The sequence below is a fragment of the Sturnira hondurensis genome, unplaced genomic scaffold, assembly GCF_014824575.4.
Source record: "Sturnira hondurensis isolate 20B ecotype Veracruz unplaced genomic scaffold, ASM1482457v3 Scaffold0006413, whole genome shotgun sequence".
NCBI classification, from domain to species: Eukaryota; Metazoa; Chordata; class Mammalia; order Chiroptera; family Phyllostomidae; genus Sturnira; species Sturnira hondurensis.
In genome coordinates this window covers 52,088,862-52,115,315 of record NW_028079044.1, presented here as the reverse complement: position 1 = coordinate 52,115,315, position 26,454 = coordinate 52,088,862, and the positions used below count along the sequence as shown (strand labels likewise).

Genomic DNA, 26,454 nt, shown 5'->3' with positions numbered 1-26,454 from the left:
TGACCCTTTGGTTTACAGCCCGTGCTCAGTCCACTGAGCCACAGCAGCCAGGGTTTCACTAAATAGTTTTTTTTAAATGTCATCCTCATTTACCAAGTGTTCTTGGTAAATGTTTGAAATGTGACAGTTTGGATGGTGAGCATCCATAGAGTTGGGGAACGGTGGAGAATGGGCCTGTGGTCTGGAGGGTGGAAAACTGATGGCCCCAAGTTCAAGGGCAAATTCAAAGAGAGGAGCTGTGGGCAGACAGCATGAGTGACAGTCACCCCAGGGTGCTTCCCAGGAGCTGCCTGGGAAGGGATCAGAGACCCCTAGTAGATGGGTACCTGCCTGCCTGCACTCCCACCCCTGCCCCACACACACCCTAAAAATGGTGGACGGAGCATTGGTTTGGGCTGACAGGAGCAGAGCAGAGCTTTGGGGGTCAACCGAGGTGCTCGTCTTACTCAACACACTGTTGAAAGCGCAATCGTAAGCTGGGGAATAGGTTGATGAGTTGGTTCTGGGGGGGACTGTTCTGGTAGTGATGCATCTCGGGGATGGCGTAGGGGCCAAGGCCAGTAGGGTCTGTGCCCACTGCTCCGTACCAAAGAGGTGGAGTCGGGCCGCAGGCTTCCTGCTGCACGGAGGAGGGGAGAGTCTTCCCAACCAGAGACCAGGCCCTTAGCTTCGCCGCTGATGGAGGGAGGAGGCTGTGGGCAGAGGGCTGCTCCTCCAGGGCCCCTCTGGTCTGCGCTCCGCAGGCCCACTGGTCCCCGGGCGCAGAGGGGCCTCAGGCCTTCGACTGAAAGGCAGCCGCCAATTTGGGAGCCTCCCGGGAGGTCACCTTTAATCCTTGTGCCCCCTCCGCTCTTTGCTCTGATTGGGCAGCACCTTTCACACTTCGCTCACTGGCAGCCAGTGTCTGCCCCTTACGGATCCTGGGAGTAAAGCCGGCGCCGAGGGTGGCCCGTGCTGACTGCCTCGGAAGGGCCGCTCTGAGCTGTGGGAGGGCCCCCCACCCCACCCCTGCCGCACAGCGTCCTCCACCAGGGCAGGCGGATCCTCACCACTGTCTCTCCTTTCTCTCCCCAGAAGGTGAACGGGCTCTGCCGTCCATACCGAAGTAAGTGCCGCTCTGTGCCTGTTGTCGCTCACTTGTGCCAGAAGCTGCGGAAGCCACGGCCGTGTGTGTGGCCCTTTGCCTGAGCAGCTGGGTGCCGCACGCCCGGTAGGGAGCTAGAGCGTGTGCTTCCAGAAGGAGATCACGTCACAGGGTTGGGTTCAATCACAAACCCCAAACGGACTTTCCCTTCCGTTTCCATTCAGCGGGAGCCTGGGGCACAGGCGTGGGGAGGTGCGGGGAGTGGTCCTGCTCTCGCCTCTCAGTCATCGCAGCTGCGCACCGGCCTGGACATGAGCACCCTCCTGGCTGCTCTGCCAGTGGGACCGTTAGAAATTCTGAAAGTAGTTTGTGTTAACTGCGTTACTTGTCTGTGTCACTGTAACAATGTGTCTCAGCCAGCGTGCTGGGAGCTGGGGACCAGAGGGCAGGTCCAGCGTGTGGGTCAGCAGGCAGTTGCCCATGGGGTGAGGGCTCAGAGGGAGGCTCAAGTGGAGTCCTGGGCAGCTGTGGTGGTGCCCTTCACCTGGGAGGCGCTGGGATGATGAGGGGAGACCCAGGCATCGTCTTCCCTCCGCCCTGCAAATCGCCATGCCAGTCCCTCACCAGTCCCTCCAGCCGACTCCCTGAATCCATCAGATCCACCTACCACTCCCCTTTCCCATGGTCCCTCCTGATTTTAGCTGCTCTCGTTTTCTGCCTGGGCTACACCAGTGAGCTCCTGCGTCGGGGCCCCCGAGACCACCCCAGGTTTCATGACTCTCTGAGAAAGGACTCGTGATGTGGTCACACTCAGGGCTGTGCTGTATGGCCGGCAAGCGGGAAAGGCATGGGGGGGGTGTCCAGAGGAGGGCAAGGAGGCCCCGGGAGCCGTTCAAGCCGACTCAGGCAGGACAGCCCCCTTCCTCTGGTGCTGAGTTGTGAGAACGAGTACAGGGCTGTTTACCCAGGAAGCTGGTTTTCACGGGGCCTTGACACAAGCACTCGCTCTCTGTCTGTCCCGGGGCAGACTCCCAGACTCCCAGAGGGAAGGCAGGAGCTCGGCCTGGACCAAGTAGTCTGTGCAGATGGCTTGGGTGCAGCGGTTGTGCCCTCCCCTTATGGGGGGTGGGGGGGTGCTGCAAGTCCTCCTCAAACCCAGGGCCCTGGCCCTGCAAGGGGCCACTTCCAGGGACAGCAGACTCAGGCCTGCGGGGTCACCTGTTCTCTGCCCTTCCTGCCCATGGCTGCCCAGCCGAGCCCTTGCCCTGCCCATTCTCAGATCTGTAGCAAGAGCAGCGCTCCTCGCTAAAGCCACCGCTGACCGCTGGTCAGGGCCAGTGTCCAGGTGTCTGCTGAGGGGCCTGCACAGTCCTCCCCTGCTGGCACCTCCGGCCTCCTGTCGCCACTGCCCGTGCCCTGTCCGTCAGCTGTGCTGGACTTTTCAGTCCCTGGAGTCCACCATCCTCTTGCTCCCTCTAGCCCCATCCTCAGCCGTGCCCACTGCCCCGTGGGTCTCACCCCCCAGCACTTCCTCTGCACACCTCCCGTGACCACCCTCTGCCCGTCCTGGGAATGTCCCTGTGTGTGTTCCCGTGACACACTCCACTTCACCAGAGTGCTTCTCACACTTTACCAACGACCTCTGCTTGTCCGAGCCCCCCAGCCTTGCAGAAGGCCAGACTCGTTGGTGTTCTCCACCTAGGCGGCATCTGGTGCACAGCAGGCACACAGTAGGTGTGTGGGTGAGCCGAGGGCTGGGGGGGCCAGCTCCCTCGTGGATCTAGGGACATGCAGCTGTTCTGTGCTGAATGGACTCCACGGTACTTCTAGTAGGTACTGACCAGTGCTGCTTGTGCAGCCAGGGACCAGCGTGCGGGATGCCGTCAACAGTGGGGTGTCTTTAAGGGGTGACTTTGGGGAGTGAGACAGACAGGAATCACAAATAGAGATGGGAGTGGGGAAGGCAGCGGGTTAGAAGCAGTCACAGGTACTGGGAAACCTGAGTTAATGAAGCAAATTTTACATTGCACAGCAGCAGCCCCTGCCACCGCCACTGACCAGGAGCCTGGGGAGGCCCAGGCAGGTGTGAGGGAGTGGAGGCCCGCAGCAGACAGCGGTGCTGGCGGTGCAGGCTCTGGGTTTGGGTGCCAGGACGTGGGGGAGAATGGCGAGGCCTCAGGGCTGGGAGCCCCACGGCTTCGTATGTGTGTGGTTCCCATTCAGAGGGGGCTCCGGTGCCACCGAGCAGTACATGGTTGGTCAGGGACAGCTTGGGTTAAACTTTTATTAAAAGGTAATTTCGATGGAGAATTCAATGAAAGGAACCCAGTTCTATGGCTTTATGCTCTAATCATTATAACGGTCTTACAATTGCATATGAACTATTTCTACTTCTCAAAAATGACACACTGTCTTATGTTTCAGTATTTCCTAGTTTAAATTCTATGTGTTAGGAAGAATTTTACGTAGTATTTAGATAGTGAATGCTTATGTGTCTGGGAAAAGTTTTATGTAATAAAAAGATCAACATAACTTTGATATCTAAAGACTATAGGGTTTCCTTATTCTATGTGTTTTCCAAAAATTTTAAATCGAGCTATTCTTTTATAAGTGTTGCTAAAACCTTTGGCCAAAATTTTATTTTATGTGGATAAAACATACAACACTGATGTTGCCGAGCCATTTCATGTGACGAGCAGCTAGGTGCGCCCAGCCAGCCTGTCGGCTGTGCTGTCTGGTGTGGGCGCACTCTGTCCCAGGTGCCCTGAGTCTGGGCGGCCGTCTATAGCAGCGTCCCAGTCCGTGTCTCGGGGCACGTTTCCCCCGTTGGGTGACCCTGGGGCAATCCCTTTCCACGCAGTGTTGCTCTGAGAGTCTGGTGTGACCCTGCCCGACCCGTGAGACAGTGCCGCGGTGTGGAAAGGCGCTGCCACGAGTCGCTTTCCCGGAGCAGGGCAGCGCTCCTGCAGTTGTCTGTCTGAATTTCTGCTCTTCCCGTGGGAGCGGGCTGGCGACTCTAAGGGTTCGGGTAGTAGAATCTAGTTTTTAAAAAGCCCCACCCTGTGAAACGCGAGCCCCCACTGGAGACCGGGGTGGCTCGGCCCTGAGCTTGGTGTTCACACGATGCCCTCTCTGTTGCAGGCTGGCCAACAGCGAGAAGCAGGGCGTGCGGACACACGCGGTCTCCATGTCAGGTAAGGGCGGGGGAGGCCGCCCTGCAGTGCGGCAGGCGGGGCAGCCGGCGGCCGTGTCCTTGCGAGGGCTCTTTCCCGACAGCTTAGAGAAGGCAGGCATTCTCTGAGTGCGCAGCCGCAGACCGTCACAGCGGTCATGGGTCAGTGTGGCTCAGGTACTGTAGCTGAGACGCGCTGTGCTGTTCCAGGTCACTCAGAGTTCCAGGTCATCTTTCAGTCTCACTGCCATGTTAGTGATCCTTGGTGCGAGAAGTTTTGCTTTTGGAATTCCCACTATAATTTATCTTCACAATTCAGCAGAATATAACAATATACTTTGTATGTTCATTGTTTTTAGAAGTTCAGAATATGTGGAACATTTTAAATGGTTTTTGTCTTTCACAATTAACATAAAATGGTGTTTGAATATTTTTAAAAAATACAGTTAAGATTTTGGCATAAGCATGATCTTAACTACTTGTTGGCATGATGAGTGTGGTGCACTTTTCCTGGTGTGTTTCTGAAATACGTGTCTTTTTCCATGAAAAATGTGGAAAGAGGAAGGAGGATAGAAAGGGAAGCGTCTTCCATGGACCCAAGTTTGATGTCTGAAAATACATGTAACGTGCATACACAGACACACATGCATGTCTGTGTGCACACACATGTGGCCTGTTCTTATGTGTGTGTCACATCTCTGAAGTAAGAGAGAGCTCCCTAAAAGCCTGGGCACCTGGCGGTCTGACTTGGAAGAAACTGAATTCCTATTAGTTTGGTTCCGGAGGTAATTTTTCCTGAAGTTCAGGTCTGTGCCTTTGCCTGCGTGCTGACTGGGCTCTCTTTGTTTTCCAGCGTACAAACGGCGTTGCTCACTCTTATTTTATTGCGTACAAACTCCTGCACTCCCCTCAGAAATATCTGTGCTCCTGTCGACATGCTTGGTGAAGACACTCTCGGGATCAGTTGTGCATGTGACAGACATGCGTCGAGTCCTACGGCTTCGGGAGTCTCTGAGCACTGTCTGACAGGGTGGAGCTGGTGCTGGTTGATGGTGCCTCGGGCCAGGCAGCCCGCAGGGTGGCCAGCGCACCCCTGCTGTCTTTGCAGGGACCTCCATGCCTGATGCAGGGACTGAGAGGGAGGCCTCCAGGCGGAGGGCACAGCAGAAAGGCCAGGACACGCAGAGCTGGCAGCGGCATCGGGAGTCACGCGTCTCCCAGACCAGTCCCTGTGGGCCGGCCACTGCATATCGCTCTGCACGTTTTCTGGGTGGTTGCAGGCCAGGGGTGTGGAGGCTCTCGGTGGACCCAGCTGTTGGCGGGCCCTGGCTGGGATGTAACGCACTGTCCTTGCATTCGGGGGACGAGGCAGTAGGCCCACACATGCCTCACTGCAGGGAAAGCTGTCCTTCGCTCTACCTCCGTGAGATGGGCACGGCCGATGCTGAACCCACGGGGGTTACCTTGGAGACCGAGGCGGGCTTCTCGATCAAAAGGAGTAAAGCGGACAGCTTTATAAAAACAGGTGACAGAGCAGTGTGCTGCCTTGAGCACGTCGTTCCAAGGCCTGGACTAGGGTTTGTTAGCCCTGTTATTAAGTGTTGCTTTGGGAACCTGGTGCTTGTTGTAGAGCTCCAGGAGAACTTGGCACTGAGAGGCCAGCATCATGACACAGGGCGTGTTGGCACGGTCACAGGAAGGCGGTGGCTTGGGTCAGGACACTGCTTGAGTGAACTTGAATGGTCCTTTGAAACTTCATTACTAAGCTGTGTGTCATCTAGAAGCTAAGTGTCATCTTGTAAGCACAAAAACAAATACCACTGACGTCAGAAGGCCCCCCTGTTTATCTTCTTTACAGAGACAGATTTTAAAGGAAGGCTGGAAACTTGTAAGATACAGACTCTGGCCTTCGGATGCAGGCCCCTCCCCTGGTCCGTGGCTGCGGCCACACAACAGCCACGGGGTTTATTGAGGTCAGCCTGCAGGGGCTAAGGCAGAACCACAGTTGATGTTGCTACAAGCAGAAAACTGTGTGAACATGTACATATTGTTTCGCTTTTGAATGTTTAATTTTTTTAAGCTTTTTTCCACGGGAAATTTCAAACATACTCGGAGGCAGAGAGGTCAGGATTGTAGAATGATCCCCCAGTGCTCCTTGTCCAGACTCAGCTGCTAAAAACTGTGGCCAGCGTACCTCTTCTCTGCCTGCACCCACTTACGGGGTCCCCAGTGGGAGTTTAAGGCATCCAAGGCATATTTCATCTATAGAGATTTCTAGAACATAGACCCTCTTGCACAGGCTCTGGCCCACTAGGCCTCCTTTTTTTATTTCCTGATTGCACATTTTCTGTTGAAGGAATTGTGTCCCGCCGATTTGCCCCAACTCCGGGTCTGGCGAGCGGCATCCTTGTGATGTCCTGCGGGGTGCGTGCCTCTCAGGCCCCTCACTCCTGCGTCTCCTCTGAGCTGGGTCAGGCCCATAGGAAGAGCCGGCCAGCCAGGCCCGGTGGCTACTTCTGCATGGCTGCACCCCAAGTGCTAACGGGCCTGCCCCTACTGGTCCCTCCCTGTGACCTGCTGGCCAAACAGCAGGTCTGGTGGTCTGCGGCCTCCATCTCCCTGGGCCCTCAGCCTGTGCCGTGCGAGTTCCTGTGTGGGTCGTTGGGCTGTGGCCCTTCCAAAGAAAGCACCCCTGCTCCGCTGCTCGCCGCCCTGAGGCGTGGGCCCTGCTGGGAAGACGGCCTCGTGCTCTCCATCCCTCACTCTCTGCATCCCTTACCGGTCTCTGAAACAGTGGCCTGCCTTCCTTCCCAGATGAGGTCATTCTGTGGGGTTTTCTCTTTTGAGCCCCCTTCGGAATTCGTGGATTTCTAGCACTGTTGAGGGCGGGGGATTCCCAGGAGCACCCAGGTTGGATGATTGGCCAGAAGGAGTGTTGATGGGGAACTCGGGGCTCAGACCAAGTTGACCATCGGCGGCACTAAGCCCTAACGTCTGAGGGAGGGACCGTGCCTCCCGGCACGAGTGACTGAGATCAGAGGACCAGGGCCGGCCCACTGGGGACGACCCACCTGGGCCCACCCCTCACGCCCTGATGCTGCCCCAGCCAGTTCCCCCCTTGTTTCTGCTGGTGTGTGGATGACGTCCCTGGGCCTGCACCCCACATCCCCGTCGCTCTCGATGGGTCCCCGTGGGTCTGCGGTTCACCCTTCACACCACCCGTGTCTCTCCCGTCATGTGTCTCACTTCGCTGTGCCGTGTCACTGGGGCCTGCCATGTTTGGCGGTTTCCCTTCCGTGGGTCTCGCCGTGCTCTGAGCCCCTGAGGGCCGGGGCGTGTCTCGTTGGCCCAGCGCACTTGCGTGGAGGCAGCTGACTGGCAGGCGAGCTCCGGTGTGCGAGTGAGGGGGCGGGGCAAAGCGACGCCCACGACCCCAGGCTTGGCGGCCTGCGCACTTAGACACCCGCGTCAGCAGTCCCCTGCGACGAGTGACCACTCACGGTTGCACGCGCGGCCTGCAGGGCTGTCTTCGCTGGTGGTTCGGGAGGTGGCTCCCGATTGCTTGCTCACGGCGCAGCTGTCACCATGCCCGCCCTCTGCAGTTCGTTCTCTGTGGCCCGAGAATCTGGAATCATTTGTTGGTGGTGATTGGGTTCTGTCTTGTTTCATTTGTTTGTTTCGTTATGTGTAAAGCTGTCTGTCCCTTCACTTGGCTGGCTCCGCAGAGCTGCGAGACTCTGCTTAGGCCTTGCTGAAGTTTCTGTGTCTAATGCTAATCTCGGCTAAAAGAGGAAATCGCACTTTAAAATACTAATGGTTTTCAAAACCCAAGTCAATCGTAGTAAGAAATTATGTGTTAATAGTCAGAGTATTGCAATTTTGTGTTTTAATAGCTATGCCTTAAAATGTAATGTACGTTTCTTTTGTATTGAAATAATGTTTCTGTTTTTCTCTTCCCTCCCGCCTCTTTATAAAGGAGTCGGTCACTGCCAGCATAAGGTTAAGAAAGCTAGACGCTTTCTCCCTTTGGTCTTCTGTTCCCACGAACCTGCTACGGGTACTGCACTCACACTGGCGCAGGGTCTGACGAACGCAGCGCCCGGCCCCGGGTCTGACCCGATGCTTGTAGATGGCCCTGGGCAGAGAGCACACCCGCACGGGCATCCGTGTCTGTGCTACCTGCACCGGCGGCCCCCGGGGGCGAGGGTCCGTGTGAGGGTCTTCGGGCTGCCCTGTTGACAGAGGGCTCTTCGTTTGCCTGCTGGCTGATGTGCACTCGCATGGCAGGGCTTCCCGGTCCATCCGCAGGGTCAGGGTGTGGCGCAGGGCCGGCGGGCGCCCGCACCCACACTGGGTTTTCTTGATGGAGCATGCGCCAGACGAAAGGGAGTCGCCGGGCCGCTGTCAGGGGCGGCCGAGCAGGGCAGCCGGCCCCTTGGAGCGGTTTCTAGGAAAGCAGATTCGACAGACCTGGCATTTCTCCAAGCCCCGTGTAGATGTGAATGGAAACTTGACTTGTGAGCACAGCTTTGAGTGCCGGCCTCACCGAAGAGCCCGCCCGGCTGGGCCCTGCTCAGCATTCAGTGTCCGCACTAGTGCCTGCATGTTCTCATTTCTGTCTGAAAGGGTCCAAATGCCTCTTAAGGGGGGTGGAAGCCATTTTAACACTTAATTGTGAGAGGCAACGCAGCTCACTTTGTTGAGTGTGGTAGGAACCGACACATTCTCCAGCACTTCTGTGGGACTTTGTGTAGTAAGTGTGCTGGCAGCTTAAAGAGAGTGCTGCGCGTGCTGCCAGCTGGGGGACACACTTACTGCCCGTCTCTCTTCTCGGAGTGGACCTGGGGGGTGATTTTTTTGTTTTCCTTATGCTTTGATTTACTTGTCATTTTAATAGTGTTTTCCCTCTCTCCCCACCTTCCCTCCCCCCACCTTCCCTCCCCCTTCCCCCCTTCCTCTCCTCCCCCTTTCTTTGCATGCCACCCGGATCTGCAGATGAAATTAGTGGGGACGGTAATATTCATTTTCACATTCCTGTTACTAATACGTGATAGTTACTGATTGATGTAAATGTCGTTCAGCCCTGGGTGGAAGGCAGAACGTGGTCCTGATGCCACAGAACCGTGTGGGAAACGATGGCGTAGACATGTGGTCTCATGGAAGCTGTTTGGGTCTTTGACATGGAAGGGGGGGCTCGGTCTATTTCTCATGTCTCCATGGTACATGGGGGGTGCCACACAGTTGTGAGCTTTCTAAGTTTCATTATTCAAACCAGAGCTGTAAGAAAGCGACAGCTTGGTTCCAGGGAGTGGAAGTAGTGACCAAGAGTGACTGGGTCCCTAGCCCCCAGCGCATGTCTGGGAGAAGTCTGGTTTGGGGGGGAGGCCCTGGGGAAGTGGCTCTTAAGAGTCACTCAGACCAAGGAACCAGGAGTGTCACATCTGGAGGGGATGGTGGTTTTCAGCCCTTGAGGACAGCACTCAACAACCTGGAAATGGAAAAGCCGCAGTGAGCGCCTCGTGTCCCTCTTCAGCTGTGGGCATGGCCTGCATGCGGCGTGGTCCCCTTCTGTACCGAAGGAGTCAGGGTTCGTGAACTGAGACTGAGGGGGGTGCGTTCTCCCTCCTGCTGCAGTGGGTGACTGCTCGTTTGGCGATGGGGTGGGGGCTGGGGCGTGATGACTCCAGCACCTGCTGTGAGAGTTCTTCACTCTGCGGCTTCGGAAAAGTCGCCTCCACGGGACACACGGCCTGAGAGCTGGGTTCGCTTCTGATGGACGGACTCCTCGCAAGGAACGCACCGGCCGCTCCTCTTTGTGGCCAGGTCCTTGTGCGCGTGATTCACGGTGTGAGTGGTGTCCTCACAGGTGTGCAGGTCCTCAGCCGCCAGGGGCCGAGCGGCCAGCCGGGTCTTAGGCTGCACACCTTTCCCTCTGCCTGTCCTGTCATCAGCAGACACAGGGTGGCCTGGAGCGAAGGCTTGTCCCCTGTGGCTCTCCCCCTGTGCAGGTCTCCCCGGTCACTGGGAGGGCTCCCATGAAAGTGCCGCCCACCATGTGGAGGGACGCTCTCCTGCACTCGCCCCACACCTGATCCCTACCCCGCCCACCCTGCATTGCAGGGACAGCCACGCCGGACCCCCAGCCTTTGCCCCCTTAGTCTCGGTCGGGGACCTGCGGGCCAGACATGGCCCACAGCTCTTCTTACATTGCCCCTCGAGTGAAGAGTGATTCTTAGGTTTTTTTCACCATTAGAGGGGGAAACAGAAGTAGAATAGTATTTGTGTCTTCGAAACTACACTAATGTCAAATGTCAGTGACCCCAAGTCCAGTTTTGTTGGAGCACAGCCACCCCTCTGGTCACTCCCTGGCCGTGGCTCTTCCCCACGGCGTGTGCGCCGCGGAGGTGAGTGTGTGGGCGGAGACTTGGTGATCAGCTCTGCTCCAGCACTCACTGCCCGCCTTTGCGGGCGCTCACCGCCCTGGGCCCAGGCCTTGGGACTGGCAGACAGGAGAGAGGGGGGCTCTTCCAGGCCCCGAGACGGCCCGGACACTGTGGAGCCTGTCTGTGTCCGAGTGGCCGAAGTGGTCCGGTCTCTGCAGATGTCGCCACGTGGCACCGAGGACTCGGCCACACTTCTTGAGGGCTGCAGGGAGGCACGGGTGGGGGGGGGTGCGGGTCGTCAGAATTACGGGTGTCCAAGCCAGCACCAGTGCCACCAGGGGTAAAGGCCACCGTTCCTGCCAGGCAAACAGAGGGGCATGGTGACAGAATCTCCTTGCCCGTGGTCTCTCCCGTGGGAGGAGCAGCAGCAGCAGGCGGCCGCACTGGAGAGGGAGCCCGAGGGCTCTGAGCGGCTCCGAGGCCCCAGGGTGTCGGGCTCGTTCTGTGGGGAGCCACAGGGCAGTGCTGGCTCCCCTCGGCTCCCCCACCTTGCTTCAGAAAGAGAGCCGAGTGCTCACTCTGAGGGTCATGCAGCTCTCGGCTTCTGTCCTTTTCACATGTCTTTGTGTCACCTTCCTTTTACCACGTGTGGTGATACCGGGCCTTTCAGACTCTAAGGGTGTCCGGGTTTCGGAAGTCTCCTGGCCAACTCACGCCCCACAGGCCCCAGCGCACCTCCCTGGGAGCCACCCGGAATGGGGCTGTGCCCGTGAGCACGGGGATCCTGGAACGTCCCCGAGGACAGTCCTGTCTTGGAAGTCACAATGCCCCTCACCAGGGAAATGTCATGGTGGCTGTGTGTTGGCATGCCACTCTGTTACCAGTCTGCTGCTGACCATCCGGGGGACCTCAAGACACTTACATGTCCTCGGGTGCATCAGTTGCCTGCCAGTGACAGGGTGATGAGAGCAGCCTTTCTGAGGATCAGGGGACAGTGTTTGTCACCGTGTGCTGCTGTGGTGGCATCTGCAAGCTCTCAGGCATGTTGTGGCCGTCACCATGGGGTCACGCACACTTGACCCCTCGTTTGGGTCGGTCGTCTGGCAGGCCCTGCTTTGGAGGCTGGGCAGCCTCAGGCAGGGCTGCTATGTCTCAGGGCCCCGAGCCTGTGAACTCGGCTCTCCTGGCAGAACCTCCACTGGCCTGTCCCGTGAAAGCCAAGAAGGACACCAGCAGTGAGAGCAGGTCAGTGTCACAAAGGTCACACAAAGACGCCTGTGAAGAAGGTGATGGTCAGGTCCTAGTCACCATGTCCCTGCAGCAGCTTGGACACCCACGGAGGACCCCGGCACGGCCCACACAGCACAGACGTCACAGGGCAGTTCCCGGAGAGCCTGACCCGCCCCCAGGGTCACGGAGCTCGAACGCAGGCAGCCTGGAGCCCGGGCCAGCTCTTCCCAGTCACTGCGGATGGGTCTGGTGGTACCCAGTCCCGTGTGCGGCCTGACAACGAGTAGCTGTTAGGAGTCCTGCTCCTTTGGTGCCAATGTCCCCACTGAGGGATTTATGAAAAGAGGTGGCCCCAGAAGTCCTCCAGGTCAAGCCAGGTGGCTGCGCCCCTCACTGTGGTGCCCTCCAGGGGCTAAGGCGGCCGACCCCAGCCGGACACGTTCAGCAGGGCTGCTCTCACCTCAGCCTCTCTGGCCACCCTGGAGCAGCTCTCGGGTGGGTTTCTCCTGGTAGGTACCCCTGAGGGTGCAGCTGAGGGAGAGACAGATGAAGGTCAGGCTGGAGACCCCAGATGAGCGGCGTGTGCCTTGTCCCCAGTGGTGCCCCGCCGCCCTGCATCCTCTGTCCCAGGTTCACGGGCACACATCACAGTACTTTGGTTCTTGATGTTGTGCTGGTGTTTCCCGAGTGTTTTTTCTGTGCAAGGCGCTGGTTAGGGGATGAGAACTTAGGGTCAGCAAGACACCAGGCTCCACTTCCCCGGGGACTTTGTTCTGGAGGGGGCCAGCTGTTGACAAGGTGCAAAGGACAGTGAGGTCGTTGGTGGTCATGGGTACTGAGGAAATGAAACAGGCGGTGTGGTGAAGGGTGATGGGGGTGGGTAGAAGACGGGTCCAGCCCAGGGCAGGCTCTGCTCCCAGCCAGCGTGAGCAGTGGCGTGCAGAGTTCTCAGGTGGAGGAGTGTGCTTCTCCTGTCAGGCCCAGGTGGACGTCTGTGCCCCCACGGCCGTAAGGGAGGGGTGCCTGAGTGTAGGACTAAGCTGTAACCTTGTCACACAGCGCAGGGCCTAGCACAGAGGCTGTCTCCACAGAGGCTCTGTCAGTGGCAGCTGGGCGTGGGCAGCAGAAGCGGATGTCTGAGCAGCCCTCGGGTCTGCCGGGGCCTTTTTCTCAAGGAAGGCCTGTACACTGGGGCAGAGCCGGCAGGAAGGGCCGCTGGGCCTTGACAGCCTTCTGCCAGGAGTGGCCTGGAGCCGAGCCTGTGGAGTGCCAGGGTGAGAGGAGGGACGGGCAGGCAGGCACTTGTTCTCTGCGGGCCTCGTGCTGCCTCTGTCTCATCTCCGTCTTGAGAGTAGGTTTCCCATACCGTGTCCTGAGTGGCTGGCTCCTTTCTGTCCCTCATCCGTCTCATGGTGTCTTGCATTCAGCCTTCTCGTGCAAAAGCAAGTCTGCAGGCCTGGCCCACGGCAGTTTGCTGGTCCGATTGCTCACTGAGGGCAGGCAACAGGGAGGAGCAGAGGAGTGGAGGGGTGTGAGGTTTGGGTGGATTCGTTTTTTTCTTCAGTCCCATTTGTAGTGTTAGGGTTGGGGTTGGACGTGTAAGAGTAATACGGATCATCTACCCACCTACAGGACTTCCGAATAGCTTCTATTTGCTAAATGTCCCAAAGGGAATTGGTTTATCAGCTTTGCATTCTGCTGGTTGAATTTTTCTTGCTTTACTTTAATAATGTAATGATGGGGGCAAAGCAAGGCACGAGCTCTCCCGGAGCTCTCAGGTTTGTGCTCAGCCGTCGCCATAGCCACATCTGCACCAGACGGTGGGGTGACTGACACCCTGCAGGGGCGTCCAGCCTCCCGGTGTTGCTGGGTCACACTGAAGAAGGCGGCTTGCCTTGGGCCACATGGTCAATGCACCGAGACATGTAATCACAAAAAAATCTCACATTTTAGGTACATTTGCAGTTCCGTGTTGAGCCCCAGGTTGGCCACCCCTGCCCTAGAGAGTGTAAACTGTATAGAGTCTCGATTTTCTTTGGTTTCTATAATTTTAGTATCTGAACAAAGTAATAATGGCATCGCAAAAGAAAGAACTTTCAGCTCGTTGTGTCTGTGGGGTTTCCGGCGGCTGCCAGGTCGAATCTGCCAACTAGACCTCCTTCAGACGGCCCTTCCGGAAGGATGGCCCTTCCTGCCCCTGGCCCAGTGGCAGCTGGAACCCTCACGTGTGAAGCAGCAGAGGCTCTTCTCTTTCCAGAGCCTCCAGTGTGACTGCTACCCACGTGTGCTGTTTTTTTTTTACGTGGTCCCCTCTGTAACTGGGGGTGGAGCTTTCAAGTCGCCGTGTCCTGGGACGGAGTCAGTGGGGCCCTGGGGCCCCTGGTACACGTCTCAGAAGAGCTCTTCTCCAAGCTCTGTCCTCTGTCACTGCGTCCTTTCCGGCGGGGTTGGTCCCCTTTGACATTGGTGCGTGCCCTTTAGATGTCTGGGAGAGGAGTTGTTAGAGGTAAAGCCCAGGGTGGCCTTCACCCTGAGCAGGAGACTCGGTGAGCCCAGTTGGTTCCCCAGAAATCGGCTGTCGCTTCTGTTTCCCCAAGGAGAGCATTCAGACAGCGCTGCGGAGTCCACGAGCAGCGTCAGGTGCTGTGTGCGCGCCCCGGCCCTCATGCAGACGCAGGAGACAGCAGTGTGGTTTTCACTGTGTCAGCTGCGGCCGCAGGGCCATGGGCAGGACAGAGGGTGGGTGGGGGTCGTGTGTGCTGTCGCGTCATGCCTTTCTGTCTTTCACAAGGGCTCCCTGTCTCAGCTCTGACTGCAGCTGAGAAACAAGGCTGTGTCTTTAACACAGTGGGCCATGATGTCACTCTCAGTTCCATGAACGACTCATGTGTGAGCAAAAACTGAGGAATGGGACAGCATGGTAGGGGTTTAGGCAGGCCACTTTGCCTTTTCAAGTTCTCTTATGGGCCGGGAGGTCAAATGTTTAGCCTCTTCAACATACCTGCTCCCTCTCCTGCAGAGACGGACGACTACGCAGAGATCGTGGACGAGGACGAGGCGTACACCATGCCCTCCAGTGAGTATGCGCAGGCTGCTCTGGCTCATGCCGGCTGCGGGGACCTGTGAGCAGCTCGCGTTTAGAGCTTCAGAGGCTTGTCCTTGGTACCTTGTGGAGTGCTTAACATGGGCTCGCTCCAACCTTCAGAATTCTGCATTGTGTGTGCCCCCAACTCACGTGTCTGCCAGTCAGTTTAGTTGCGGGCCCTTTCTCATCTTGCTTTCTGGCTCTGTGATAGCGTAACCTTTATTGATCGGAATATTTCCTCTTTGTGGAAAACAAGTGTTATGTAAAGTTAAATATGTGGTCATCTTTATTTATTCATTGCATGTGTATACTGGTAAATTGCATTTCCTTTGAAAGGATCTTCTCTGTTGCCTTTGACTCACCAGTTACAAAGAGCCTCCCTAATCCAACAGAGCAGCTGGCGGGTGGGAGGCGTGGGGCGCCGACCTTCCTGCTGACCTTCCTGCCCTGGAGAGGTCGGTGCCCTGCATCTCTCTGCTTTGCTGCTTGTTGACAGAGGAGATGCGGGGGGGCCCTGGACCTCCCGTTGGTGTGTGTGGTCCCAGATCTTGAATTGGAGCTGCCCTTGAAATGTCACTCACTTTTAAAAAACTGCAGACCTGCCCCTTCAAGAGGCCCCATTGTGACCCCACCTTGCAGCCTCAGCGGCCCTAGTGATCTGGCCGTTGAAGCCCTGCCTCCTGCAAGTATGCATGTGTGATGCAAATGTCTGGGGCACCCCTCTGCTGTGTGGAGAGTTTGAGAGGGGCCCACATTTAGGGTGCTGTGTACCTGGAGGAGCTGTTACCAAAGTGGAGGGGAACTGCCCGCCCGCGGAGGCGGGCACTGTGCGGCCCCGCCCCGCCAGAGCTCCTGCGTTATCAGAGGGGACTCCAGAGTGAGGCCCGAGCCCCACCTCCCACGCGTAGTCGTCTGACTGGCAGCGGCAGTTTGGGGAAAGGCTGTGTTTTGGTGAGCCTTTTAGTCCTGTGTACATGCCTGCAGAAAACCCCGATTTTCGATTGTGTACTAATGGTTCAGAGCTGAGCAGTGGAGGTCCAGCACGGCCCGCTTTCCCCAGACCCCACAGAGACGAGTCACCAGGGAGGCCCGAGAGGCAGCGCGAGAGCTCTGTTCCCAACACGGAGCCAGCTGAGCACAGGCAGGGTGGCCGTGCTCGTGTCTCGTCCTCTTCTTATTCCTCACGTTCACGGCTAGAACATTTGACAACGCGCATGTTATTGAAATGTACTCTTCGAGTTTATTGTTGGTAACCTACCTGCTATTAGTTAATTCTAAGCAAAGTCTTCAATTTTTTTCTCTTTTAATTGCAACACAGAAAGCTATGGAATAGACGAAGGTAACAGGATTCCTTTGAAATAACTGCATTTGCTTTCAATTGCAACCTATGGAATGATACGGGGTGTTTATGTTTTCAGTTAACTTATTTTTAAACTATTTTTCATCGGTGTATTCATGCTGTTAAATCGATGGAACTACTAGCTAAAGTGATTTTAAAGAGGGAAACAGCTATCTAAAATTTGGGTTGAATCGTCTGCATGATTTATAATTTGGTAAACCCGGGGAGAGCGTTTGCAATTACTTGGCTGCTGCTGTAGCCCATTGGTGATGGCACCGCCGGGCCTGCGCAGCGAGGGCTGTGGGGGCCCAAACCCAGGAGCGCACTGACTGGAGTTGGCCCTGGGTTCCTGGGGGGGCGTTTTCTCTCCGTGTGCCTCAACAGCCCATAAATAATTGGTTTGTGGACGCCAGCAGTCTAGTACGTTAATTCCAGGCACACGCCCTAAAAATATACAGTGCTCGTAATTCCTGTGATACGTGCAACCTGGTTCCAAGTTGTCTGACTTTGAAACTCATTTTTAGAAGCCGCCTCTTTAAACTCTTTTAGCTCCTATATCGACCTGGGGTCGTAGTGGAATGGAGTCCCCTTGAACAGTTACTCATAACCCAGTTTTGTGTTGCCTCCATGTTTATAAACTTCAGTTACTTGTAAAATAACTGCTTTAAATAACTTTTTTAGCCTTTATATATTAATATCTTAACTAACTTCATTAATTAAGCATACAATTTAATACTTAGAGAAATTATTTAGACAAGTATCACGTATAGATAGATATAAACCACATCAGCCCATGAAGCGTGTAAGAAAGACTGACCCGTAACAGAACTCGGGTCTGGGCATCCACCGTGGGGGAAGCACCCTGTGAAGCGCTGTTCCAGAGGGTTCCACTGCGCTTATGGCGTTCCACGGACAGCCGTGCCACTGGTGGCGTTTCCACTGGGGGGTCCGTTAGCGCGGTGAAACGTGCCCTGTGCCCCGTGGACACCGGAGCGGCGCCCGGTCTCCTGACGCGCGGGCCCTGTCTTGCAGCCAGGGACTACGAGGTCCAGAGGGAGCGCATCGAGCTCGGGCGCTGCATCGGGGAAGGCCAGTTTGGAGACGTGCACCAAGGCGTGTACGTGGGCCCGGTAAGTCCCTGCTCAGTGCCCCTGGCTGTCGACGGCCAGGGTGCCTCTTGCTTCTCTTTGTCACGTCCTTCATTCTCCAAGGGACTTGCAGAGGCTCCTTTAAGCCCCTCACCTGTGCGAACTCACCTAACACGTTCCGAAACGGAGATCTGGTGGAGCAGCTCCCGGAGGGCAGGGTCTGCCTCATGCTCAGAAACAGACCCCGCTGGGGGCCGTCCCATTGGGCGGTGCTGCCTGACGGACGGACAGACGGACGGACGGGGGAGCAGCAGGCAGCCGATGTCGCACCAGCCTGTGTCTTCAAGAAAAGAGCGTTAGTTGCCCCCAGCTGCCTTCCAGAAGCAATGAGTGCACTTCACTGGGACTTGCCGAGGAACAGCTGTTCTGAGACGCGACTGGCATGGCACCACGTGACCTCTGCGTGTGCGGCGGCTCAGTGGGTGGCTGCAGCCCGTCCTGGCGCAGCACACACCCTTGGGGACCCTGGCCCTGGGCAACCACTCCTCCGCTTCCCGCTCCTGGGGACTGGCCTGCTCTGGACAGCCCCTACAGGTGGGGTCACAGCAGGTGTGGCCGGTGGCTGCCGTGTCTTTCGGGAGCATGAGGCTCCCCCCGTGTGGTGTTGGGCCGCAGAGCTCCTCTGCTCTTTACTGGCCAGTGACAGCCTGTGTGTGGGCACCCCCGTAGGCGGTCCCGCGGTCACAAACCATGCTGCTGTGAACGTCCACACACAGTTTCCAGTCCGCAGTCTCCAGCTCTCTGGGGCTCAGGTCCAGGAGCAGGGTGGCCGGGCCTCTGGAGGCCGGAAGGCTTCGGACGGACTGCTGCAGTGTTGGCTTCCTGGGCTGCGCAGCACCCTGTGCACCGAATGTCTGTGGGTTCTGTCCCCGGCCAGGGCATGCCCCTGGGTTGTGGGTTCGGTGGTTGGGTCAGTGGCTTTTAAATGACATGGCTTTTAAACGTCAGTGGCATTTAAAAGTCATAGCACACACTTGCCAGAGACCTGCTTCACTGGGACGTAGGAGGTGACTCACGCAGCGGCGACAGCACAGATGGGAGCTTTCTGGCAGTGCCCTGCTATGGGGACTGCAAGGCATTTCCTGGAACGGCCAGTGTCCGTTTTGCATATCCATGCCCCGTGCTTCCGGGGTGGCTGGTCACTCCTCTCATAACCAAGGGGCTGCAAAGGTTTTTGCTCAGGGGCAACAGATAGTTGCCACCCTGTCACTAAACAAATCAGAGGTTTCGCTTTTTAAAGTTCGGTTTTAAAAGCCTTTCCTCTTACATTTTTTAGCTGTTTACTCCCTTCAACTGTGTTTTGCTACACTGCTCCTCTTCCCGATTCTCTTGGCTGTGCCCCCGGAGGCAGGACATAGTAGGAAGAGCCCAGGCCTGGCTTCACCTGACTCAGGGACAGAGGGGCGGTGCTCCGCCCAGGAGCCTGGCAGAAAGGAGACCTGGAGTGAGGAGGGAGCAAAAGAGCTCCCCCTGGGGACAAGTGTGGGACAGGAAGCGTCAGGGAGGCAGTGGGCTGCCAAGGAGTGGAGGCCAGTGGGCCCTGGGGCCAGGACTCAGGTCCCTCCTCATTGGTAAGGGCGGGCTGCAGGGCATCAGCCAGTGCGCCTTCTGCCTTCTGCCACCGGCTGTCTGTCGCTTGGCCGTCTGCTGAGGGCACTCACACGCTCTTCCACCGTCTAGAGCCTGGCCTCGAAAATCAGGCTCCTGAGTGTGTTTTCATGCGACTCACCCTGGCTGGTCCTCTCTAGATGCGTTGTTGGAGCCCTTTCAAAGCCTGCCGGCTGCTGCAGCACATGCCCGAGCATGGTCTCCACCTGGTGGGCAGGGCAGATGCCAGGGCAGGGCAGATGCCAGAGTGGCGGTTCCCTTCTTTTTTTTTAACAGCTTTTGTTTGTTTATCTTCAGGGAGAGAGGGAGGGAAGGGGATCGAGAGGGAGAGCCACAGGATCGGCCGCCTCTCCTACATGCCCCGACTGGGAATCAAACCAGCGACCTTCTGCTCTGTGGGACAACACTCAACCCACCAAGTCACTCCTGCCAGAGTCCGAGTGGCATCGAAACTTCTGTCTCCTGCTAAATGTTGCCTGCATTTTAAGGAGGTTTTTCGAAAAACTCTTTCTTGAGAAGCCACACAGACACATTTGCCTCTCTGCAGATTTTTAGGGGCAGCCCCTTCAAGCCAACTTCTCCAGGGTGCGGGCCCCTCTGGGGCCCATGGTGGTGGGCGGGCTCTTGTTCTAAGTATGGTGGGAATGGAAGCTGTCGGAGCACTGAGGCAGAGTCCCGAGAGCCCCGTGGAGGTCGGGTGGCGGGTGGCACCGGGGATGGTGCCAGCGGGGAAGGGGAACTGCGACGAGGTGGGACGAGCCGATCCTGGGCGCCTGCGCTGGGGAGGCACCGGAGGTCTGGCCGGGTGCGCAGGAGATGACGGAAGGGGACAGGCAGAGGCCTTTCCAGCTTATCCCCCTGGAGTGGCCATGGCCAGGCTGGGTGCTTGCTGCGGTGGAGACGAGGGGAGAAATAGGTGTTACGGTGGGGGTGTTCGTCAGGGCTCCCCGGAGAGAGGGTACTGCCGGGGCACGTGCCTGTGCGTGCGTACTGAGGGCGTCCTTGGGGACCAGCTCGCAGGGTCACGGGGGTTGGCAGTCCCGAGACCCCGGAGAGCTGGCGCTGTTGTCAATTCCAGTGTGAGTCGAGGGTCCGAGGACCAGCATAGCCTGTGGTGTCATTGGAATTCACAGGCTGGTACAAAGCAGTGTCCTGGCCCAAAGGCAGGCAGACCAGAGGATTGCCCTCTTATTCCAGGAAGTCAGGGCTTCAGCCAGTTGGACAAGGCCCAGCACGCTGGGAGGAGTCTTAGGTTCCCTTGGTCCGTCCATGGACATGTCGCGTTCGTCCAGAAGAATGCCGGCCGCCACCAGGGTGGCCCGTGCCCTGGGCAAGCTCACACACGGTGCTAGTCATCATGGGGGGCCGTCAGGGACTGTGGTCACACCAGGTTTAAAACGCCTCTGCTGCGTCCTAGCCGAGACCAGGCAGAGGCGGGATGGGCCTGCGGGTGCGGGCTGAGAGGAGAGGTGGGGACCGGAGGGGAAGTCTGGAGGCTGTCGGCGCTACAGGGAGTGACCCTGGGATGGAACCCTGGGGCTCTGTGACACAGAGGGACAGAGGGAGAGCTTGTCCTCCCACATCCCCTCTGCCGCCCAAGGTGGGAGTTTAGGTGGGCAGCTGCCCATAGTTCCATGGCATGACTTTCCAGGGAAAGCTTGGCACGTTCAGGTGTCACTTGAGAAACTCACCTGGGCCCCCTTTCATAGCCCCACCTCTGCTGGGGGCTGAGGTTGCTGCGGAACCAAGCTGCGGCCCCTCCCAGCTGCTTGGCCCCGCTGTACACTGCCCACAGGCACTCGGTGGTGTGTGCCCTGTCACAGAGAGGCCTGCCACTCACCAGTCACTGGAGGTGACTTTGGGCGGGCCACTTCATCGTCCAGCCTCTACTAACTCACCTGCAAAGTAGAGCAACAAATCTGAATCAGATTTTGCATTAAGCTTGAACATTCCTCCATGGAAACTATTTGGATGATTCAGAGACTTTCGGGGACGATTCAGTGAGTGCAGTGCAAATACAAGGGTGGCACAGACGCTTCTGAGACGGTTGAGAATCTGTGGAAAGTGATTCACGCTCTGGAAGGCTTGCAGCAAACGGGACCCCCGAGAGTTGAACGTGTGCGGGCTGTAGTCGACAAAGATCAGATACTGACAGTGTGAGAACTAGAAGCTGATCTGGAGGTTCCAAAAACTACCGTGTCCGAGACTTTGACACGGGACCTTGGCACGAAACGTGTCGTGGCAAAATTCGTCCCGTGGCCTCTGCACCCAGAGCGGAAGGAGCATCGAGCTGCAGCTGCTAATGACTTGGTTCAAACCTCTACCAGTGAACCAGATGCGGCGTCCTGTGACTTCCGGCTTTTCCCAAAACCTAAATCACCTTCCCTGCAAGGGAAGAGATTTCTGACCACCATTGAGATTCAGGAAAATATGGTGGGGCAGCTGATGGCGACTGGGAGAACTGTGTCAGGTCCCATGAAAGGGACTGAGGCGTCATTGTCCTGTGTACAGTGTTTCTTGTATCTTCTATCTTCTTTGATAGATGTCTCTTGGTTTCATAGTACGTGGCTTGGCTGGATACCTTGTGGACATACCTCATATTTTTAGTATTCCTCCTACCCTGAGGTTTCACGGTTCTGGTTCTGTCTGGCCCGGCATCCACGGAGCTGCAGAGCAGACAGCCAGGCCTGAGTATGCCCCTGGGGCTTGCCGGGAGCTTCGGTGGCACATGTGTGACTCTGTGTATTCCCAACAGGAGAACCCGGCTTTGGCGGTTGCCATTAAAACGTGTAAAAACTGCACTTCTGATAGCGTGAGAGAGAAGTTCCTTCAAGAAGCCTGTAAGTTTCTAGAAATTTCTGTGGAAGTCCATTTGACTGTGAAATCCAAACTCTTTCTGAAGATGAAAAACATTGTTTTGACTTTTATGAGACCACTCCATTTATGTATGTATTGTCTTGCTTTTCAACTGACATCTATACTGAGGGGCCCTCTGAAGACTTTCCTGGGTGAGACCTGATGTCCAGGGAATGAAGATAGGCTGATCTCCTGTCCCTTTGTCCTTTGGTGCCATTAACACCTGGGCCCTGAAGCTGGGCAGCCACAGAAGTGGTCCTCCCTGACATGCTGGGCGCCCTGGGGTTGGGAGGTAAGCAGGACAGACCGTCCCCTGGTCCTGCTGTGGAGTCCCCGCCTCCGTTCAGGGCTGCTGCCTCCCGGGACGCAGCTGCCTGGGAGAGTCACTCTACAAAACACAGACTCTGGGAGAGGCAGCAGCCGGGCTTGTCCGCTGGTGCCCATCCAGCTCCTTCCCACCTGTCCCCAAGCTGGGGTCCTCCCCCCTTTCTTCTGGCTGGTCCCTCTCACCTGACCACGTCAAGTTGTCTCCCTGGACGCGTCATCTCAGGGCCATGTTTGCTCCTCCCTAAATGTCCACAACGAAGTAGTTCGCAGTGTGTGGCGTCACAGTGAGCGCTTCCCTCCCTGCCCCCCAGGCCTAGACGTCACACTCCGTGGGGGACCCATGCCCTTTGTCCCATGCACCCCAACTGCCCCGCCTGCCTTCTACTCTCCCTTTCTGGGAATGCTGACCGCAGGACAGCCCAGTGCATCAGTGAGTCACTTCATCCGTTGTGTCTCAGCGTGTCTTTCATCCTGCTCCCGTGTCTCTGACTCGAGGACGACACAAGTGCGGTCCAGGGTCTAGGCCCAGAAAGCGCGGGGTGCGCCTGCCCTCGTGGCCCAAGGCCCTGTCGAGACAGTGAGCACGGACGCTCTCCCCCTAGTGACGATGCGGCAGTTCGACCACCCGCACATCGTGAAGCTGATCGGCGTCATCACGGAGAACCCCGTCTGGATCATCATGGAGCTCTGCACGCTCGGAGAGGTACATGCGCGTCCGGGCGCGTCCGGCCGCCCTCCGCCTACTCAGTCACGCTGGCTGTGTGATGCCTTTGTTTAAGAGAGCAGGCGTGTGACGTGTCCTGTGGCCTGGGTGCGGAGAGCGGGGGCGGCGTCTTTGCTGTGAAATCCCCCAGGCACCCGCAACGCCGCTGTGGCGGTAGCACCTTCCCTGACCCGGTGGGGGTTCCCTGCTCTCTGGTGCTGTTGGCTAAGGAACCAGCCCAGTGACATGAGGGTGAAAGAAGCAGTGGTAAATCAGTGCTGGTTTTCGTCATCGTAGATGGTTCCTTCATCTTTTTGAGAATTTACTTTGCAGAGTCTTTTAGACCAAATGACGTCAGTCAGTTTCTTTTAAAATGTGAGCAATGGAGTGTGAGCAGCTCTCTCTCCCCATTTGACTTTCTCCAGAACAAGGAAACTCTTTGGGCACAGTACCACCATCAGCTGGAAACTCGCTCAAAATGCCAGTTCCTGTGCCCCACCCCAGGCCTGCTAACTCAGGCCTGGAGCCCGTCCCCACCCTCTCACCTGCAGGCCTGGCTGGGCACAGCTGCAGGCAGGTTTTCCACGTGCCTGCACTTGACCTTCTGGAACTGGGATGTGCAATGCACCTTCAGATACGCACACATGTCCCCCAGTTTTTAAAGGTGGCCAGACACAGTTCTGCTTCCAAAAAGTGTTGTCGACCGCCACCGGGCTCCACAGTGTGGTCTGGTCTCCCCTCCTCTCCGCGGCGGCACCATCCCCAGCCCCTTGGAGAGGGCCCTTCTCTTGCGGTGTAAGCGAGTGCTGGTGGGACCTGTACCACCCCAGCGCCACCTCCGCTGCTCGGCCTTTTCTGATAAGTGGCGCACTCTCCTATTTGGGTGTGCTTTTTTCTGCTTTTGCTTTTGGAGACTTTGCTAAATCTTTGGGGTTAAAAAACTATTGCTAAAGGTCCCTTCTTTACAGATAGCCCTTGGAGAGTTAGCGTGCCCCCCTCTGCCTCTCTCTGCCGTGTTCACATTCACCTGAGGCAGTCGGGGCAGGGGCAGGGGGTCCTGGGAAGCCCAGAGGGAGAAGCGCCCCACCCATGGCCTGCTTACCATTCTGCACCCAGAACTCCAGCGGGGCCCTTCTTGCCTCCCCTCCCCCCTTACCGCCTTATCCTCAGCCCTCCCGTGCACGGTGAGGTTTGGAGTGGGCTGAGCTGGTCGTGTCTGTGTGTTGGGCTTCTTGGAGTGGTGACTAGGTCTTTTTGTTCTCCGAATATTACTATTTAGCAATATTTTATACTTGCTTCTATTCATTCCCTGCAAGCATCTTTCTGATTTTTTTCAGAAGTATGTCTAGTCATGAAGATTCCAGTTTGACAACAGCATGTCAGAGAGTGGTCAGCCATGATTTCTGAGCTAGTGTGTTTAGTGTGTTACTCTCTTTCCTTTGGGGAGCAGTGAAGCCACCTTCATAAAACGCACTCGGAGGTGGGCGTTTGTTGTGGGCTGCAGCTGCTTTGCTGTGGGTCTCTATCCTGTCACTAATCCTGTGTCCTGGTCACTGCTCCAAAGCTGAGGTCTTTCCTGCAAGTCCGGAAGTACAACTTGGACCTAGCGTCTCTGATCCTGTACGCCTACCAGCTTAGCACAGCTCTCGCGTACCTGGAGAGCAAGAGATTTGTGCACAGGTAAGGTCCGGGGGGGGGGGGACCGGACAAGGAAGGGCGTGGCAGAGACAGGGGAGAGGCCCTGTGCCTCTCGACTTGGTCACGTGGCTGCTGTGTCGGTCCTGGCTGAGTGAGGCGCTGCAGCTTGTCCCCCCAGGGGTGAAGGGCTCTCCCCCAACGCGGAGTTTGGAACACCTCCTGCCACGTTCAGATCAGCTGTCGCTTCTTTAGCTACACTGCGCAGCGCCTGCACGTGATGCTCAAGCCCCGAGCCCGAGGTCCTGGGCCCTGCTGGGCTCTGGTGTTCTCCGGAACTTCTGGTTATAACCTGGGTCCAGACCGAGTGTAAGTGACAGCCCAGCACTGTGTTCAGGCTTCGTCACTGGCATTAAAACAAACTCGTCATCTCGCAGTCATCGAGATGACGACTTTCATCGCGTCCCTAGGGCGGTAGGGACAGACTGTGGCTGTGTGTCATGGTCATTTAGCAATGAAGCTGGAAATAGGGTTGTTTGAAAAGTAGTGAGTGGTTTCATTATTGAGAATATGCAGGGTCCGGCACAACTAAAGCCCCTTTTTATTACAAAATCATAAGCGTGTCATTCTATAACGTAACAATGTCACACTCAAGCACACCATATGACGTTTTAGGTGAAATGTTCAAATTAAAACTATAAATTAATACACCCATATTATTGCCCTCCCAGGCACACCCAAGCAGGCCGTACTTCTGCCAGACCCTTGCTTTGTTATCGTTCAAAGTGCAGATCAACATGCTAAGAAGTAAATCTGCCAGAAGGAGTCTGTGTGAAGTAAAATAACAAAGTGCCCCTCCTTCAGTGTGGGGTTGACCGCCTGTCCGCGTGTGCGGTCCCTAAGCTCTCTGTCAGAGTGCTGATACGTCTTTAGGTGATACGGGCGGCTTTGTGTTTTGTCTTTCTTATGTTAAAATTTGTCGTACTGACTTCTTCCTCGTCAGAGACATCGCTGCTAGGAATGTCCTGGTGTCCTCAAACGACTGTGTGAAACTGGGTGACTTTGGACTGTCCCGATACATGGAAGACAGCACTTACTACAAAGGTAAGGCCAGAGCGACGCATGAGAAACAGGCTCGGGAGGTTTAATGATTTTCACTTCTTCAAAAGCTGTGTTTTTAAGAAGGATGCTCAGCTGATCATTGACAGGTGTGAAGTCAGTGCACGGTGAGGACCGCCTTCCATCGCGGTGTGGTACTGGAGCGCCCTCGGGCCTCTGCCAGACCCTCGCCCATGAACTCGGGGCGAGTCAGAGCCACTTACAGAATGTACAACTTCTAGGAAAAAACACAGGGATCGAGGGCAGAGAGTCCTGAGACTTGAAACCAGAAACACCCAAAGAAGGGAAAATGGATAGGTTGGACCCTTATCAAAATTAAAGATCTTTGTCCTGCAAAAGACATGTTAACGGAATGAGAAGACAAGCTACAAAGTGGAAGGAGGAGGTATTTGCCAACCACGTAGGTATCCAACAAGAACTATATGTATCTAGAATATAAAAAGAATTCTCGAAAGTCAAGAGTAATACAAAGAAACAAAGAAGAAAGCAAAAGGGCCAAAGCTATGAAGGAAGACGAGTGCAGGGGAGAAATAAGCGCACTGTTCGGTGGGGAAATGCACAGTAAGACCACAGAGGGTGTCATTGCACACCCGTCAGGATGGCAAGCTTGCAAGGAGCAGTTGTGCAAATGCCAGCTGAGACACACACGGGCTAGATTGCTCACAAGTTGCCTGTGGGAGAGTGAAATGGTACGGCCACTCTGGAAAAGAGTTTGTGGACTCTTAAAAAACCACGCATGCTGCTGCATGGAACCCATCAATCACG

General features: G+C 56.4%; 1 protein-coding gene across 10 annotated transcripts in view; it reads left to right on the top strand.

Moving 5' to 3' along the window:
• The window catches only part of PTK2 (protein tyrosine kinase 2), a 156,733-nt gene that overhangs the window by 89,876 nt on the left and 40,403 nt on the right, over positions 1-26,454 (top strand). For 4 of the 10 annotated variants that reach the window (XM_037048615.1, XM_037048616.1, XM_037048607.1 and 1 more), the window contains exons 12-21: positions 1,075-1,105; positions 4,226-4,278; positions 9,252-9,269; positions 14,889-14,945; positions 16,273-16,293; positions 17,326-17,423; positions 21,805-21,889; positions 22,835-22,935; positions 24,500-24,615; positions 25,574-25,674. In XM_037048615.1, coding sequence (XP_036904510.1) covers positions 1,075-1,105; positions 4,226-4,278; positions 9,252-9,269; positions 14,889-14,945; positions 16,273-16,293; positions 17,326-17,423; positions 21,805-21,889; positions 22,835-22,935; positions 24,500-24,615; positions 25,574-25,674 — 681 coding nt within the window. Of the gene's footprint in view, positions 1-1,074; positions 1,106-4,225; positions 4,279-8,232; positions 8,314-9,251; positions 9,270-14,888; positions 14,946-16,272; positions 16,294-17,325; positions 17,424-21,804; positions 21,890-22,834; positions 22,936-24,499; positions 24,616-25,573; positions 25,675-26,454 lie in introns of all 10 variants that reach the window. The other 6 variants (XM_037048612.1, XM_037048611.1, XM_037048613.1 and 3 more) reach the window with 4 other exon arrangements.